The sequence below is a fragment of the Gallus gallus genome, chromosome 8 (genome assembly GCF_016699485.2).
Source record: "Gallus gallus isolate bGalGal1 chromosome 8, bGalGal1.mat.broiler.GRCg7b, whole genome shotgun sequence".
Lineage (NCBI taxonomy): Eukaryota > Metazoa > Chordata > Aves > Galliformes > Phasianidae > Gallus > Gallus gallus.
In genome coordinates, this window is record NC_052539.1 from 12,693,373 (window position 1) to 12,712,388 (window position 19,016).

Sequence of the window (19,016 nt, forward strand, 5' to 3'; positions counted from 1 at the left end):
AATATGCTTCAGCACATAAGTCAAGCACTAGCTAGTTCATGTCTAGGAAAGTACTTCTCTCAGGCATGCTAACACGTGATCATCCATTTTTAAGGCTGTCCTATATCTTCTATGCGAGAACATAGAAGTAACAGCATCTGTTAGAGAAAGTGTATCAAATTAGACCACTGCCGGCATACAAACACGTAGTGACTACTGTTTCTTAAAACCAATTTTGTGATACAAGGAAGTGTAAATACAATCCTGTACACCTAACACAAATGTTTGTTTTGTTCTTGAGGTAAAACTAAAGAATACGGCTTTACTCTCAAGAAAAACCTACTTATAAAAGAAACAGTTAAAGAAAGTACCCTTCCAGATGAAACAAAGCAGCTTACTGCCAAAAGCAGACTGTGATACAAAGGAAAATCTGGAGATGTAAAATGCAAATTCTCAAGTAACAGTTTTAAAAAATAAAGTTCTGCTCTACAAGTTATATTTTGGAAATGTAATTTAAGTGCTTTGTATCATGTATACTGACTTTCAAATTTGTTTACACTCAGCTACTGTGGAGGTCATAGAGACAAAATGTGAAGAATGATGGTAAGGTATGACATTTTCAACTACCGACTTGTTTTATACTAGCTTAGCAGCAACCATTTAGGTATGAGAAAAAAAAATCAAAGTGTGTTTCAAGTCTTTTAATGTGTCTAAAGCACCTCTCCATAGCTTCAGAAACTCTAAGCTAGTCCAGCACATCAAGAAATAAAGGAATTTGAAGATGCGTAACAAAATTAAGGCTCTTTCCATAATTGGATGTAATAACACAACTGATACTTTAAAAGCCAAAATTCTTCATAGCATTAAACTTTCTACAGGACTCTCTTGGTCCTACTGATGAAGTAAAAAGCAAAAGATTAATTTAATAGCATTCATACAGAAATCTTTTCAATTGTTATCCTCTGAATCAGATGCATTTAATAAGAATTTTAAGAAGGGGAAATTAGTGAAAAGTTATAATAAAAGAGCCTAAGAAAGACAGCAGGAAATAATATTGTGGGAGTCGTAACAACAGCATCTTTCTAGCTGTAGTAATAAACAGCTAAATTGAAGTTAAACTATTATATATCTTGCAATCTTAAGTAGTTTTTGTTCAGCATTTTATTTAGTATTTAGTTTTTGTTTAGTGGCTCATTACAATATAGCTGCTATTTACACAAAAGACTTTTTTTTCCCTGAAAGATCTCCCATAATTTTTCTCTCCTTCACGTGGGAGGAAAAAAAAAAAGCGTAAAACTGACTTGCTGACCATGACACTCATTTGAAAGCAACCCATTTGGTTCATTAGCAATTTTCCCCTTCATTCAAAAGATAGTTAGACTCACTGAAAGTATGTCCGGTTTACAGTCTCTTAAGATTTCTGACAACTTAGCTTTATCATAGCTGAGGATGCAGTATACGAACAAGTAACAATGCATATAAGCCAGGATAATCTACACGTGCAACAATTTTCTACTTGGTTATATAGCATACAGCCCTCATTTCCTGGAAGGGTCAGATGCATCACAAGAACTGCATTTCTTTAATGGGTTTATTTTGTAGGTCTCTAACATTTGTCACTCAACAGAAGTCAAAATCTTGTTTTATGAATAAAACTTATATTATGGTTATTGATCATCATTCAACTCGTTTATTTAATGACTTATCTGCAACTATTTAGAAACTGTTGCTAGTTTATCAAGATGCACTGTACTGGAAAGCTTGGTCATCATTAACTTAATTTTAGCTTCCAACAATCAGATAACAGGACTTTGCTTCTTCTGGATATTAATGAAAACACAAACATTATAGACTCTTCTTCCTAGCCACTGAACTTTTATCCTCAACACAGCATATCACTCATTACTTACTTCCAGCGTATATTTTGTGCAACTTCTTAAGTACAAATTACTAATGATATTTTATTAATAGGCAAATTAAAGCTATACTAAAAGTAAAATGTGAAATTGTGTGTGAAAACAATAGGCAGTACAAGTAATCATCTTAATGTAGGTATGTAAAACTATGACTGAATCGGATTTAGCTCCTAGTTGGGCTACAGACTTCTTTGTAACCTTATGTCAAGTAATCACTACCTCCTGGCACTCACTGCTTTGCTCTTTGCCTTCTTATACTTAGCCTGAAAGGGTTTAGGGTGGCAGTAGGAAGTTCTCTTAAAATCTAAGCTGAATAGCTCAAGAAGTTTCACATTTTAGGTTTTACTACAGCACATAATAAAGTTACAGTTACTGAAGAAGACGGTTAATTTCATGCTGAAGGAAACAGATATATGATCTATATATATACACACACAATATTCAATCATACAGATTGAAACACCAAGACTAATACAAGACTCTCATCCTGTTACTAAACCTCTACGCATAAAATATTCAACCTAAGCCTAACTTCTGACATACGAATTACTTTATACACTTTAGAAAAAAAGTACCAAAGCTGTACAACAATCCACTAGATAACAGCACAGTATAACAGAAGTCAAGGTCCAAACTGAAGTCTTACCACATTGTGTTAGAGATCTCATGTACATATACTAAAACAGCTATAGCAAGAGTTTTAACAAGAATGCCACAAGCACAGCATGGAATTGCTGCAAACATAACAGAACTTGAAGAGCATCACAACAAGCTCAAAATGGAGCTCTACTCTTTTGTGGTGAAGCACACCCTTTGGGAACCATCTGTGAATACTGAATGGCAGATAATCTACCTAAGTACACTCTGAAGCTATCTTTATCACTATTAACATTAGAGAAGACAATTCTAAAGCAAATAAAAATATAAAATATGCAGATAAAAAAGAAGCAAGAGGAAGGTCACTACTATCATTCGGCCATACTTCACACATCATAGTTTCCCAACCTTCAACTTACAACTCTCTGAACTTACAGCTGTTCTCACCTTTCTCCTTTTGAGTATCTGAATAAAAACATAGCCATAAACTGCATAAGCACCCATTCAGGCTTTCAAGTTTTTTCTGTTTTCTCTTTTCATATTGATGTCATGTATTTCATGGTTTTGTTTGTTTGTTTTGCATAGACTGAGAGCCTTGTACTTTCATGCTCAAGTATAATTCCAATTATGACAACTATTTGATTGGCTAAGGCACCAATAATACTAACAGAACCCTTTTGTGAAGATTTTCAGCAGTAGAGCTTGAAGTCTGTAATAATATAATAAGGCAAGAAGGAAACAATAAAAATGAAAGAGGAAACTAACGCAAAGATCAGAGTATTTCTATTTGCCAGATGAAGCAAAGTTAAGATACACAAAGCTCACCCAACTGGTCATTAGCAGAATCAGAAGTACCTCCCTCCCTTTCTCTTCCAATATAAAGTCTCCATTAATAACCAAAATAAACATGACTGACTTCAGTGATGCTCAGGACACTTTCAAGAACTTCAGTTTAAGTTACTTGTGTCACATCCCTTTTATTATTCTGTTGTTTGGGACAACATTGCAATTGAAGGCATGCATTCAGAGTGAGAGCTTATTTATAGTTTGTGCATTTCTCATTTGTCATGCATTCTCTCATTCACTTCTCCAGGGCCTCTAAAGATAATGCAACTGTATTACTACAATTCACACTGCAACATAAACTGAATAGGCTACAGGACACTATTGCAATTTAAGACTAATAAATATTTTTATCAAGTGACTTTGCAAAACATAGCAAGAAAATCAGTCATACCTAGAAGAGAAGTCTCCTTTGCAAACGCTGCAGCAATAGCTGGGTCCAGCGCTGGTTGTCCATCACCAGATGGAAGATCAGGACGAGTGTAGTCCCTGCTTTTATCATTGTTGTACTTGACATTTAAATTCACCAATTTGGAAAAATCAATTCGTAGAGTACAGCAAGCATTATAAATATTCTGACCATCTAGAGCCTGCAAAAAGGAAACAATTTATTTAAAATAATATGCAATATAGGTTGGTTGCACTTGGTCAGTACATATTTATCCCTCTTACTGTCTAGCTCAAAACCAATTAAGATTACAGTTACAATTACTCTCTTAAGATGATTCCAGGAAGCTTGATGTTTATTTCTCTTACCAAGAGACTGTACATGCAGCAAAGTGCACAGTCAAACATCTGCTGAATATAATTAATCTGTATTCCACAGTACAGCTTTAATGTGGGCAAAATGCAAAACATTTCTCAAATAAATAAATAATAAAATCACACTAGAAGAAGTCTATAAAAAACTGACTTAAGATGATGTCAAAAACATGGGCTTACACACCATACAGTAGATGGCCCCGTGCTAAATCAGCCTATTTGTTCCTGCCTGCTTTTATTCTCCCCTTAGAGGTAATTAAGGCCAAAATTGAAGAAAAAAAAAAACCCAAACCCATTACCTGCTAGCCTAATGCTGCACCTTAATAAAAACAAGATCCTCCTTTCACAATTCCTACTTCATAGTGGATGCTCAACAGAATTCACATGAACTCCTACCATGGTACCACATCTAGCTACATGGAAACGTTTTCCATTAAGACCTAATTATATATGCTTTGACCATTTTCCTTCTACACCAGACTAATTTAATTCCATCTGCATTTTGAGCATGCTTTCATATAGTACATATAGCTGTTAATGCTATGCAGAAGAAATAAAACTTCTTCAAGCAAGTTATTTTATGTTTCCAAGAAACACACAGATCATTCAGTAGAAACCCTGGACTTTCAAATACAAAAGCGAGATCTTTTGTTTCTCTTGAGTAATACTATACAGAAATACATCACCTCTGGACAAAAGCAAGCTAGCTTAGTTGTACCTGCAATGCACTTTCCAACACATTCAAGTTCTGAGAAGATGTACCACTTTTATTTAAATGCTGCGTGAAACTATTAGGCCTGCTGGCCATGAAAAGCAACATAGCTATTTTCATACAGCGATGAATCCAGGAACATAACGTCCCGCAGACACCTCGCTATGTCTGGGTTAGCAAGGTTGTCCTTTCCTACAAGATGTATTATCACAGCTAACATATCACCAGGGCTTAAGAAATTATTCAAAAGAATTAACAGCATTAGCAGCTGATGTATAAGAACACACTCGTTAGTACTAGTAGAACTTTCAATTACTAGGAAAATAAAAGAACATAGAGCAAATAAATAAAAATAAAAAGAAAACTTGACAATCTAGACATTACTAGACATCTAGACATCCACTAAGATAGGCATTAAGTCCAGTCTACACAATCAGAATTTACTCTGGAACAACACAATTACCATCAAGAAAACTTTATTATAATAATGAAAACTAGGTGCAACTGGAACCAAAAGGTAGCTCCTTCTTAGCTAAGTCCAAATCACAGGAAAGCACTACGTATTTAAAACATAATCAAGCCTCTCATTATACCTCTATGTGGAGTCTGTAGACGCTCTAATTTATGCCTAGCAGAAGGATGTTGATAAAAATCTTTAGCCTTAAAAAAAAGTAGCAAGCCAAAATGCTACTTGTGTTTGTAGTTTTCAAAGCGGTCAGTACTTAACAGAAGCATGTAAGTAACCAAAAGGTACAGTGAAACTACAAAAGGAAACTAGGAACAATATTTTCAAAAGGATATAACACAACAGTTTAAGATATTAAAAAAAAAAGTGATCCTCACAAAACATACTCCAGCTCAGGTAGCTCAAAGGTTATACTGTAAATCTCTCTTGGGAGAGATGTATCCTTATTGTACCCTTTGGATAAGCATTTGAATGAAGTTTGTTTCTTTTGAGACAAATACCTTGGATACAAGAAGTTCCTGTGGCAAAACAACGTACCTAAATCATAGACTATTATCCAAAACCAAGATTTTTTGCATGCAGTTCATCCATTAAAGGACCAGGTACACATCACATTCTTCTCTACAACGCTGGAGCATCCAGAAAACAAACACTATTACTGCACTTGCTGGGCTTTCTGACAATGGGCACAATCCAGCACTCCTTGATTGATCCAAGCACTGCCTATCATTTCAGCACAATAGTCTTCTTTAGGATTCAGGGAGCATGAAAATCCTTAACGCAACAATCAAGGGTAACTGTCCTGAAGCTAAATATCTTAACTGGAAATGTTATTGCTTTCTGTTTAGAAAAATGACCACAGGAAGCTCACATTAGATTTTATGGCAACAAAGCCTGGCAGAGGTCTTCTCTGCAGACTGCTAGCAGAACAGAGGCACCATGAAGTGGTCACTCAAAGAAACTGGAAAGAAGGCATGTCCAGTGTGGAGTCAGACCTTAAAAGAACTTCTGAAGAGAAACAAATTCTCAGTACTCCAGAACACCTACATGCCATCTTAGGTTCAAATGACCAAGTACAACAGAAACTCAGTAGATATGTGATATTTTTAACTCATGCTGGGTCAAGACAACTTTCATGCATAGCATTACTCCCAGTATCAAACCAACAGAAGACATTAGTGGTGTTCCAGTGTTTGCAAGGGCTGCTCCAAAAGTAATGCCTCCTATTTGATTATGCTGGTCCACACTGGAGATGGATGTCAGTGGTATGGCAGTAGAGGTTGAACTTTCCCCACCAATATCTTGTTACATGCTGTTGCTGTGTGACAGATGACAGCAGAGGGGCAGTCTGATAGAATGGTGCCTGACATGGAAGTGCACAAGAAAGGAGTGCTGCTGAATTCCTCCATGCAGAAAAAAATTGCACCAACATACCCCAATGTTTGCTGAACCAAACAGTGTATGTTAGCACAGTGAGGCAGTGGATGGTGCATTTCAGCAGCTGCAAAGTGAAAAACAAGTCACATTCCCAAACATCCATGCACACCTGCCACATCAGCAAATGAGACCATCTCAATCAGCTCATGCAGGCAAACTGGCAGAATAGATCAGAGTACTGTGCATGGAGTTGAATATTGGCTTAAATGCATTGGAAACTATAGTGGCAAAACTGGAATATCACAGTTTTCATCAGGTGTGTTCCACAAACGCCCACATAGGAAGAGAAAGAACACTGTACGCAGGCCTGTCAGGACCTACAGAACCAATACAAAGCTGAAGGTGACAGTTTCCTGGATCGCACTGTTATCAGTAATGAGACACAGTGTCACCACTATGAGCTGGGGTGAAAGCAACAGTCCATGGAGCAGCGACACGCAAATTCCACACTGAAGAAACTGATCAAGATGCAGCTCTCTGCAGGTAAACTGATGTGTGCTGTGTTTTGAGATAGGAAAGGGGTTATCTGTCTGGATTTTCCTGGAGCTTGGCCAAACCATCAACTCTGACCATTACATCAAGACACTGACTAAGCTAAAGGCTCAAACTTTCAGTCAGCCAGAGAAGATAACCATACTCTTGTAAAACAGTAGCTTCAGGCCCCATACCAGTCTGAAGACCATGCAGCACACTGCCAGTTTCAGCTGGCTTGTCTTACACCCACCGTATAGTTCAGATTTGGCACCTTCTGACTTCCTTCTTATCAGGCCAATGAAAGATGGACCTCAGAGGCAACATTTTCCTAGCAACAATGCCATCACAGCACCCATGGAACAGTGGGTCACCTCTGCTGGCACAGATTTGTATGAGTGCTACACACAGGCTCTTATTCACCATTGGCAAAAACGCATAGCGAATGGTGGTGACTGTTGAAAAGCAGTGTTTTGTAGCTGAGGATTTGCTCTGTCAAATACTGTTACTGTGCACTTTGTATTTGTTGTTGTTTCCATGGAAATACATAGAAGGCATTACTTTCATAGCAACCTAAGTACATTTTCTGCTTCTGTTGAGGGCACTATCATTTACTGTGAAAATGTGCTGGCTTTGATGCACAAAGAATTTCCATATGAATACAGACACCTCCAGAATATCCCTTTGTTTCACCAGAGGAAAAACAACAATTCAGTGTGCCCTAGTGCTGCACATCCTCAGTACTTTCTCCAAACCATGGCTAGACTGCTACACTGAAAGTAACCTCAAGTTTGTCTTCACCTTTAGTTACAGATATAATGAACTATAATGATCCAATCTGAAGGTGGTGATGAAACATGAATCAGCGTAGCCATAGTCTACTTTTACAGGAAATGAGTTTCTCACACAGCAAGTGGAACAGGAATGTAATTTTTCACTACTTGCTCATTCGGATAGCAGGAGGAGTCCCACAGGGCTAGAGGCTTCATATTGTACATTCTTGTCAGTGTCACTAGTTTCTCAGAACCTTCAAATGAATAACACCTCTCCTTGGTACTTACATCACTTGAGTTTTTCAAATTGCTCTTTAACTTCCTTAATAAAGTCTTCAATTTCTATTAAGACCACATTCTGATTTCCTGTGAAGAGTGCCAGTGGAAAATTAAATTTCCCCATTATCTTCTATAATAACAACTGATGGAAAACAAATTGGAAGTTTTCCTCTTTTACTGTGCTTTTAATTTTGAATGCTATGTAACTCAAATGTTGCCACCACATCCTCTTGCTTCTACCACTATTTCCAGATGAATTTAAACTGTAGTCTTTGTCCTTATCATGTAACTTTCTTTCCTTTTGTCAGTTTTGATTTGGTGACACTTCGTGTTTTATCACATTAACTTAATCGTAACAACAGTATTAATTTTACTCTATCTCTGGGAGAGAAAAGAGGAAGGAGAAAAAATAAAAATCAAATGTTCCTTCATTAAAGCATTTACCTAGGAACTGGTTAAAATAAGAAGCTATAAACCTATTGCTGTTTCAATCTGTCACTAAGATAGGCTTCAAGATAACTGACAATAACTGCACATGTAGGTATCACTGTTATTCAATTAAGTTTAGTCATTCACACAAGCTGCCATTAGTGAACAGCTACCCTAGTCAAAACATGCAAAACCAGAGCAAAAAAGACGTGTTATTGTTTTGTTTTGAATATTATGACCAATAGCGTCCCGCATGCTAGTATCAATTTATCAGGTTAGTGACAACAGATTCTTTATTTCCTTTACATACCTCATCCTGTGTTATTTTGTCACTTCTTTTATAGTACAGTTCTAGAATTACACTGATAATTTTCAGATTGCTACACTTCATTTCACAGATACCACCTTTCCATTAAATCTTCTGATAACATATTTAAGACTCAAAAAATGAAGTAAAAAATGTGAAGTAAAACATATCAACTATTATTGAAAAATAACTTCCCAAATGTTGTAATTCACTTTTGATCAACATCCGCAACAAATACCTGAAGAACACTGGGATCAAAAAGTATCTCAAATGTGAATGCAAATGGCTTACAGACAATTCCCAGAGCAATTTCAGGTTAAAGATCTAGCTTTTATGTCGTTCTAAGTCTATTTATAAACCTGTCAGCTGCATCCCATCCATGCAATTTTTTTTTTATTTTTATTTTTATTTTTTTTACTAATTACAGTAATACATTTGCACACCTCTCCCACCTAATATTTTATATTATGCATGTCAGTAAACAACATCCCTAATTTAAACTGGATTCCAAAGTCTACAAATATTTCCAGTCTACTTTCCCGAGGTAGACTACCTTAAAGCACATCATCATAAACCAAGTTGGAAAGTCTGCTTGTCCTAGGCTAGCATTACTTTTTCTCAACAGGAAGAACACTTACATGTTGCTTTTTGAAAAGATCTCTCATTTTTTGCAATTCCCTGTCTTGACTGCCTCATACTTTTAATCAATGTTCACTACTTCATACGGCGACAAGAATGAAAATAACAATCCTCCACTTTTTAATGACAGTCTTTATCTCAATAGAATCATCATTCTTTAAGAAGCACAGTAGAAACTGAAGCCTGTGTATGCTTTCCTATACTACCAGATACTCTTTATCAACTTCATCTGAGGCATGAGCTTTTCACTTTTACATGATATTCTCAGCTATTCTGTCATCTTTGGGTAGTATGCTCTTCCTATACTGTCAAGCAACACTTAACCAGCACATCAATTTTAACCAGCCTTCCAAAACCAGCCTACACACGAATATTAAAGAATATAAATTAATTCTATTTAACCCTTGAAAAATTAGAATAAAAAATTGTATATATATACACACACACACACAATCTAGTCTTCGCCTCTGGTTTACTTTTCTTGTTGTCATAGATATAGACACATCACTATCACTTAAGTCAAAATGTCTGGTCTTGACGACATGCTGTTGATCTTTGTCAAAATTATATAAACTCCCAATTATTTTTTATTTTTAAAGATTCTCAAAAATGGAGGAATATTACAACTACAGTAGTCAGCATTCTGTTAACATTGTACAAATGTCTAGAGCACAGAAACATACCTACTCTTAAAAGAAAACTGTACTTACTAGTTTTGCTTGCTGTGCATTCACTGGATCACCATACTGGAGTAAAGCTTGAAACTGGTTATTCTTTGTGAATGTGATTATCTTCAATACAGCACCAAATTTAGAGAATATCTGTCAAAAACAAAGTTTTATACACATGTTCCTGCTAATTGCAAGGTCAAATAAAAATGAAATTTGTCTTACCTGATGAAGAACATCCAGGGTTACAGGATAGTACATGTTGTCAATAATTATTCTAAGCACCGGACTTTGAGCTGGAGTGACTGCACTCTCACTAACAGTGGTCCCACTTATGGGAGCATTTGTTGCCTGCACAGCTGTCACTGCCTGAAGAACAGCTTGGGCCCGCTTGAAAAAAAAAATTACAAAGATTTTACTATCTCAAACAATAGCTAGAAATTAATTAGAACGTCACGTTATTATTCAGAAAAAAAAATGAGGCAGAATATAAATGTAATGCAGTCCAATCTATGAGAAAATAAAAACAAATACATCAATTAAGCCTTCAAATGGCACAAATATTCCTAGTAACAAGCTTATTGTTCTACTATTAATGATAAAAAAAACCAGAATTTTGTGAATGTCAAAACTCCTTACAGACTCTGACAGGGGAAAAAGGTGCAGAAGTCAGTAATTTTTAATCTTGTTTTTTTTTTTTTCAACAGTCTGTATTACACTTAATATTTCACTGCCACTTTAATTATGTGGAAAGCTCTGTGACGAAGGAATAATGCTAAACAATGCTGAACACTGACAAGCTTCTCTGATGTAACACAGAGAAAGAATGCACAAGACTGACAGCATCAGAAAGTAGTATCTACAGAGAGGTAAACAACCCGGTGTCTGTTATTTACCCTTCTTACTAAAAAGAGAAACAGAGAATCCTCTTCCACCATGGGTGCTTCTGTTTCCTTCTGGGGTTTTTCTTTGTTTGTTTGTTTTTTTTTAAATAACATAAGCAGGGTTTTAGAAATTCAAAGGTTTATGATGACATCACAAAAACACACATCTACATAACTGCTGCTGCTGCCAAAACAGAAAGTATCAATTTTTTTTTTTTCTGAGAAAGAAAAAGTACTGGGTAAAAAAAAAAGTTTCATTTACTATTTCCATTAGAACAGCCTTGTGAAATAAAACAATACAAAACAACAAAGTGAGCACACCAGGCAAAACTAATTAGTAATAACCATTAGAGTAAATCAATGCATTACTTCAGAGGTATCAGAGCTACCTCAATTTCATGTCTCACAACTTACATGATGCTCTTCAAACTGAAATGAATCAGTGAGTACAAGAAGGATTAAAAAAAAGACCTGATGAACGCTAGCTGAGAAAACAAAATTGAACTCTGTACTTAACAATAATTACTGTAATTCTATAAAAATGCCTTTTGACAACGACATTCTTTTTCCTCCAATGTATGAAAAAAACACAAATTTCAAGCTGTTCAGATATTTGGTTGAGTTACATAATTATTTCCATAATTATTAAGTACATTATTACTTCCTACAGAAGAAACACACCACTTAAAATTCATGTCTTCAGGTGACTGGAGAACACTGAACCATGCAACCTACAGAACCAATACTTGTGAAGTTACTTTCAATATAGAATCCTCAATAGCACTACTCACGTATGCTTACACATCAGACTTCACTGTACTAAAGTTAGTGTAAATAAATGATGGAGTGAAGGAACATACATGATTTAACATTCTCAAACAAGGATAATCTATAAAATGAATACAACAGTGATCATTTTTTCCAAAAAAATTCAAAACCATATTTAGGATTGATATAAATAGCAACTTTTGAAGATGAATGTAAGAAAACAATCTTGAAATAATCTTTGACATGTGGTATGTTAATGCTTTTTTCCCCTTTGTAAAAAATGGTCATCACATTAGGAAAACTTATTTTGCAAAGTCATTATTTTTGCTAATTTTCCTGTTAGAAAACCACAAAACATTTCTGTACCAGAAACAGGTACACACATGTATCTTTCTTTTAAAATAGGTTCTGCAGAGGCAAAAACTAAACATTGTGTCCTTGTTAACATGCACGTTTATCTCTGCACTGAGCATGAATGTGTTCTTCAGGAACAGCGGATCACAGGAGAAGAGCCCACCAGTGCTACCAGAGTAATCATTCAAAGCACTGAAATGTAGGCATTTGCATTAGTCATTACCACTAGGGAAATTTTTAAGAGATATTAGAATCTCAGGTGTCAGAATTAAAAAGTTAATTTTCTCATCCTACACTTTCTAAACTAAGATGTAAATTTATTTTGTGAAAAAATTTCAAGTTAAGACATCTTCACAATCTTTCCTTTTACACTAAGTAAATTCATCCTAATTGAAGGATCACAGAGAAAGCAAATCTTCACTACCAAAACCACTGGTAAAACTACAGTAGTGTTTGAATGTGGACAAAAGTAGATTTAAATAACAGGTATTCATGATTGATGTGGTATATATGTCACATACCCTACTGTCTACATTTCTAAAACCATGTAATAACAAATATACCTGGTTCAGTGTATTATCAGTCTTCAGTTCTTTATGATTGGAATACTGGATATAGATAGGTTGGTTTCGAAGATGAGGCGTCACAGCTGAATAGTAATTAACCATAGTGATAGCTGCTTCTTCTGTTGCAAGTTCCAAAAAAGCCTGTAAAATCAAGTTAAACAGGTAAATTTCACGTAGAAAACCTTTGTATTAGAAGCACAAGAAAGAAGACTTGAAAGGTTTCAGAACACATTTTTCCAAACATACATCTTTAGAAGATGTCATCCTCCAATTACCAACTTACCAATTACTACAACGCCAAACCACTTTACCTCCAAAAATTCACCTGAAGGAATGCCGAACTGAGTATTTAACTTACAGTATTTATCCTACTTCCTACTTCATTTAGCTGTTAACCAATCCACATTCCCAAACAGAATTTACAAGACAGCATGAGCTGATTTAAAGAAAGAAACAAAGGTTCCCCCCCCTTCTTTTCTCATTAATACTTACTGTTGCATGACTTACTTCAATAGTATTTTAACAGCATATTTTGAAATGAGGGAAAAAAAAAACAGCAATGAATTACCTGATTTTTCCCTTTCAGCATCAGGATGTTGGTTACCTTACCAAAGGGTAAGCCTAAAGCAATAACTTCTGTTTCTGTCACTTCCCCAGGCAGTTTTCTGATATGAAGAACACGAGAAGGAGACCCATCCATTTTATCTTCACTTTTGAATTTCTTGTTGTCATTACCATTAGCTGAAAGACATATTAAGACTATTTGAAGAGTTTACTGCCATTTTTAGTGTTCTATTTAAACGTGCTTTTTTTTTTTTTAATAAACATAAGAATTTTTAGAACCACCTTCTGGTACAGTCTAAAACAAAATGGGAGCGTTTAGAACAAATTCTGAAAAGGCAACTAGAAGAACATGAACAAACTGTCACATGTGCAGAGGAAAAGGATCTAGAAGTGTTAGCTGACAGCCAGATGAACACAAGCCAGTTGTAAGCCAAGATGGCCAATGACACCCTGGCTTTGTACCAGAAACAGCGCAGTCAGCGGCACTAGGGAGGTGACTGTCCCTCTGTACTGAGCACTGGAGATACTACACCGTAAGTACTGTGTTCAGTTTCAGTCCCTCACTACAAGAAAGTCACTGGAGTCCTGGAGCGTATCAACCAAAACTGGTGAGGGGCCTGGAACACAAGTCTTACTAGGAATAGCCAAGGGAACTGGGATTGTTTTGTCTGTAGAACATGAGGCTCAGGGGAGACCTCATTGCTCACTAAAAACTACCAGAAAGGAGGTTGTAGCAAGGTGCAAGTAGGCTTCTTTTCCCAGGTAACTAGCAACACAATGAGAGCTAATGGCCTTAAGCTATGGCAGTGAAGGTTTAGATTGGATATCAGGAAAAAATTCTGCTCCGAAAGAGTGGTGAGGTATTGGAAAAGGCAGCCCAGGGAGAACAGAGTCAGCAGCCCTGGAGGCTCTCATTAAAAGTGTAGATGCAGAGGGACGTGGCTTAGTGGGCATGGTGGTGATGGTTGGACTAGATGACCTTTTCCAATCTTAATGATTGTACATTTCTTGAAAGATGGACTGTTCAAGGATACCCCAACAGCCATTTCTGATAGCTCATTTCCTAATCAAGATGTAAAGCGCAGTAAATTTTTTTCACCTCTTTTTCTGTGACATATCATGTAATGTTGTGTAAGAGTAATAAGGCTCAGAAGAGCTTGCATAAGAACTATCAAGTAGTCAGAGGTAAGCCAGTACTGTTTTTTGCTTTATCTTGAATGGAGACAGATGGCAATGGAATAAAGTAACTAGAAATGCTACTAGTATCAGGCACAAAGTAGAAAAGTTACAAAGCAAATTTACTGATGCAAATACAGGATAAGTTATTAATGCTAAGAAGAACTATTATGAACCATGGTCTCATTCATAAGACCAGCTAATGACACAATGCAGTTAACAGGGAGGGAAGAGCAAGACAAGTATTTCTACTAGAACAAGGAAATATCGATATTGTACAAAGCACCAAGAGATAGTTTAAAAGGTTTTCCAGAATTCCTTGCACAGAATTCCAATACAATTCACGAAAAAAGAACTCAAGCTGGAACACGTGAAATAAAGAGCTAGCTGGATGGAAGAAGTTCTGCTTTGAAAAATATACTAGGAAATATTTACTTACTTTGGCTATAAGGTAATAAAACTATTGCCTATAAATATGTCACTGAAGTAACATCAGAAAAGATTAAAAGCTAAAGCACAATACTGTCTTAAGATACAAGGATATTAACGAATTAACGTTGAAAATCAGAACATATTTAGATATGAGAAAAACAAGCATTAAAACTTCATTTTTTTTGTATTTCTGGCCATAAAACATGCAGTGAGATCTTCAATCTTTCATTTCATCTTCGAAAAGCCACTCAAAAGCTAACTACTCTTCTAAAAAAGAAATTAAAAACAACCCTGTGACTAAATGAAAAATGTATCTAACTACCAGGGTTCAAATTCATGGGTCTGAGGATTTAAAAAATAAATTTATGAACAAGACTAACTTTATTTACTAACTAAAAAATTAGAAGAAATAAGAGGAAGAGGGAAAAAAAAAAAATCAACAGCAAGCATTGATGTTAAACTCTCCAAAAGCCTCACCTTCATAAGAAAGCCAATGGCTGCGATTTCCAGAGAGAAGGGATTAAAGAAGTTTTCAATTATCACTCAGCTGTAACGACAGCATACAGCTCAGATTTTGTGTCCAGAAAGATTATTTAGACCTAATCTGATCACTTGCATAAAAATATTTCATTCATATATGCCTAAATTGAGAACAGTAAGTTATGCTAAGGGTATGCCTAAATTAAAATTGAGAATTTAAGCTCTTAACTCAGTTTGCCTACACCATGACAACTCAATATTAAAAGCACAGAATGGAATCAATTCATTTTTAGAAGTCAAGAATACCCACATTTCAGTTCCAGATTTGAACAGCAAGACCAAGTAGGATACATTTCACTAACTTCTCAACACTTCTATCCAAACAGGCGAACTCCAGTTCTCTGACCAAAGCTACAAACGGTTCCCATTTTCAGTAAATACAGTAATTCCCTGTGTTTTCACTACTGGAAGTGATAAGAAAGGAAAAAGAAAAGATCTGTACATCGCAAATTATTTCTACCACTCTCTTATATCTTTTCCTAACAGCTAAACTTCCCATTCTAATTCAGTGTTTCTGCTTTCCAGATTCTTGCACCACTGAAGATTTTCTAAGTCTTTTTTCTAGTTGTTCTAGAAGACAACAAATACCTTACATAAATGAGGGGGTTGTATCCAACAGGCATTGCTAGGAGAGTATGAATGCAATAAGATACATTTTCTTTTGCTCTGCTGCCACATCTCAAGACTATGGCTTGGTTTCATGTGTGTGGAGATTTAGGTAATATTCACTTTCAGAAGATAAAAGGTAGATAGATATATGGAAAATAATACACACAGAAATATATAGGGTAATACACTAAGGAGTGCAAGACAAAACATGGGCAGCCACTTGAGGACCTCTGGCAATAATACTACAGAAATGCAAGTAAGCCTGACAGAGCCACTGATGTCCTATTGGCAGGAGCATACTTTAGACACTGAAAGCTAAACTGATAAAATTCACAAAATTAAGTCACCAGAATTTACCCCAAAATGTTTAATATTGGATAGAAGATGGAAAAAAAATAACAAATTAGTTATCATGGCTTTTCTTGAACACAGAAAAGAATGCTTTTTTTGTAATCTTCAATTATCCAGCCAGTATAGCTTAACACAAACTTACTATTTCAATAGGGGCTGTAACAAACTGTCATATACTAAACACATATGTACATAGACATGAATTTTAAAAACATTTGTCAAACAATGAAATTATCCTTTAGGACAAACAGTAAAGTTTCTGGCACCACATGAAGCATCTCTCCCCAGCTTTATACACTCTCTTATGTATCAGTTCAAGCAATGCTTCTTAGTCAGAGACATCTTTAAACCACACTTGGGTACAGAAAACCAGTATTTAAAACATGGAAATACAAATTGTTCAGAGCCACTGACAGGTAAACTACTGTTAAAGCACCAACTTCATTCTCTAGCAAAATAAAAAAAAACAAGCACTGAGAAAAACATTATTCACATAGTCTGTTTTCTGACACAAGACAATCTGAAAGATGCTTTTGGAAAAAGGCAAAACTGCAGAAAATTCGGAAGGGGCAATCTCAAAAGCCAGCTAGTAACTACTACCAAAGAAGTGCTATTGAAGTGGAAGCTTATTGGCAAGAAGGAAATCCATCAAAAGAATAAGATCTGTTCTGCAACAGCCACTGCACTGATGCAAAGTCCTCTTTGGCTCTCCAGCAAGAAGAGGAAGAAAAATCCAGTTTCCATGCAACATCATTAGGCTAATTCTAAGCAGAATCTTGTCTCTACAAATGGCATTCAAAAGTACTATTCTCCAATCTAAACAGGATCCTGCAATCTAATATAATTGACACATGTGCCAAATCCCTACTGCACAGAAAACCAAGTCATGGAAATTGAAAGCATAAGAGCTGACAGAGCCTATGAACGGGCATTATCTAAGCAATCTGCATTCTCTGACATTTGTAGTTAGAAACTCCTCTTTTATTAAAACAGGACTGAAAAGCTATACATATGAGTAGCAAAATGAAGCCTAAGGTACACAAGTTAAGTCCACGGCATTAAATCATTCAAGTAAAAAAGATTCAATGTTCACAGGTAGTTTCTACAGAAAAACAACTTCTAAAGTTCAACATAACTCCTATACAAGAACAAGTAACATTTCCTGCTGAGAAGTGATTTTGGAAACATTTTAATAACATTTCATGGTAAGGAATTTTTCTTTGCATGTTTCCCCCCCCTACAAAGATGCACATAAACACAACCTGAAATGTTCTGAAGTCAAAATACAAGAGCTGGAAAAATATACACATTGTTTTACCTTGAAAAAATACAAATCCTATGTTTTATGTGTGTAATTTTCTATAACAATAATTGTAATGAATATTTACTCTAGAAATTAAGAGCTACTGCAGTAAGTATTCTTTTCTTCCTCATCCATTTTTCCTCAAAGGTTCCTCCTCTCACATTCACAATTTCTCCCAGTATAGAAATTGCTCAAGGCAAAGATTTGGCATCCAGTAAGGTTTAACTTGTTATTTCTTCAACTTAAGGAGGAAGAAAAAAAAATGCTAACTCTAAATCCTTTCATACCTGCAATAGTAGAAATAATTGATAAACCTGATTTCTGCACAAGTTACTCTGGATCACAATTGTCACTACACCCCAACAACCAACTACAAAAGAAAGAAATTTAAGTATTCATGCCTTCCTAGAACACTTACTTCATCTTCCAATACAATCACTTCATATAGAAAAGACAGGATCCTTCCTAACAGATTTATTCATAGTTGCTGCTAATGTCAAAAAAATTTGTTCCACCTAAGTTAAATATATGAAACTCAATGTTAAGAAGCAGCATCAGGCATATATATCCACATAGGAAATACTTGACTAAAAGAAGGCAATGGAAATATGAAAATATTTAAAATTGTGAATTCTGACCAGACAGAAAGATTAAATATCACTGTGGTTACTGAAAACAATCACCTGTATAAAACAATGAAAGAAAACCACAAACTGCAACACAAGGAGACCACTACAGATCTGTTTCTGAGGTTTTCCTAAGTGTATTTGCCTGGCCTGATATGGGTGACAGAAGACAGAAAGAGAGGATCTTCGGTAGGATTGGGTGAGAGACTTGCTGCAAGAGTCAAGAGGTTCCCCAAAAAAGGGAAAATCAGATTCTTATTTTTCATATAGACAGCTCAGAATCCAAGCTAAAGATAAAATCTGGAATTCAGAATGCTTGAAATGAATTTAAAAGAGTTGATAATGCACGCAAAAAAGATAAAAACTATGAGAGTATGAAGTACTGTAAAGCTTGCTTTTTTTTAATTCTAAAATTGCAGGTTACATGTTCTATGCTAACTCTGTTGGGCTTTTGTTGTTTTGAGGATCTCTGGGGAGAGGGGAGTATGTTCTCTAAGATTTTAAACTTAAAAGTATGTTATATCTTCTTATCCTTGTCCTGCCAGGCCACTACTGCATTGCAGAA

At 35.7% G+C, this 19,016-nt stretch overlaps 1 protein-coding gene across 16 annotated transcripts in view; it reads right to left on the reverse strand.

The window, feature by feature from the left end:
- Nucleotides 1-19,016, reverse strand: part of PTBP2 (polypyrimidine tract binding protein 2) — a 45,730-nt gene that overhangs the window by 6,218 nt on the left and 20,496 nt on the right. For 11 of the 16 annotated variants that reach the window (XM_015290736.4, XM_015290734.4, XM_422322.8 and 8 more), the window contains 5 exons: nucleotides 13,419-13,591; nucleotides 12,848-12,991; nucleotides 10,504-10,668; nucleotides 10,321-10,431; nucleotides 3,730-3,925 (listed from right to left, as the gene is read on the reverse strand). In XM_015290736.4, the coding sequence (XP_015146222.1) occupies nucleotides 3,730-3,925; nucleotides 10,321-10,431; nucleotides 10,504-10,668; nucleotides 12,848-12,991; nucleotides 13,419-13,550 (748 nt within the window). In that variant the 5' untranslated portion in view covers nucleotides 13,551-13,591. The remainder of the gene's footprint in view (nucleotides 1-3,729; nucleotides 3,926-10,320; nucleotides 10,432-10,503; nucleotides 10,669-12,847; nucleotides 12,992-13,418; nucleotides 13,592-19,016) is intronic. The other 5 variants (XM_025153061.3, XM_040704975.2, XM_025153060.3 and 2 more) reach the window with 1 other exon arrangement.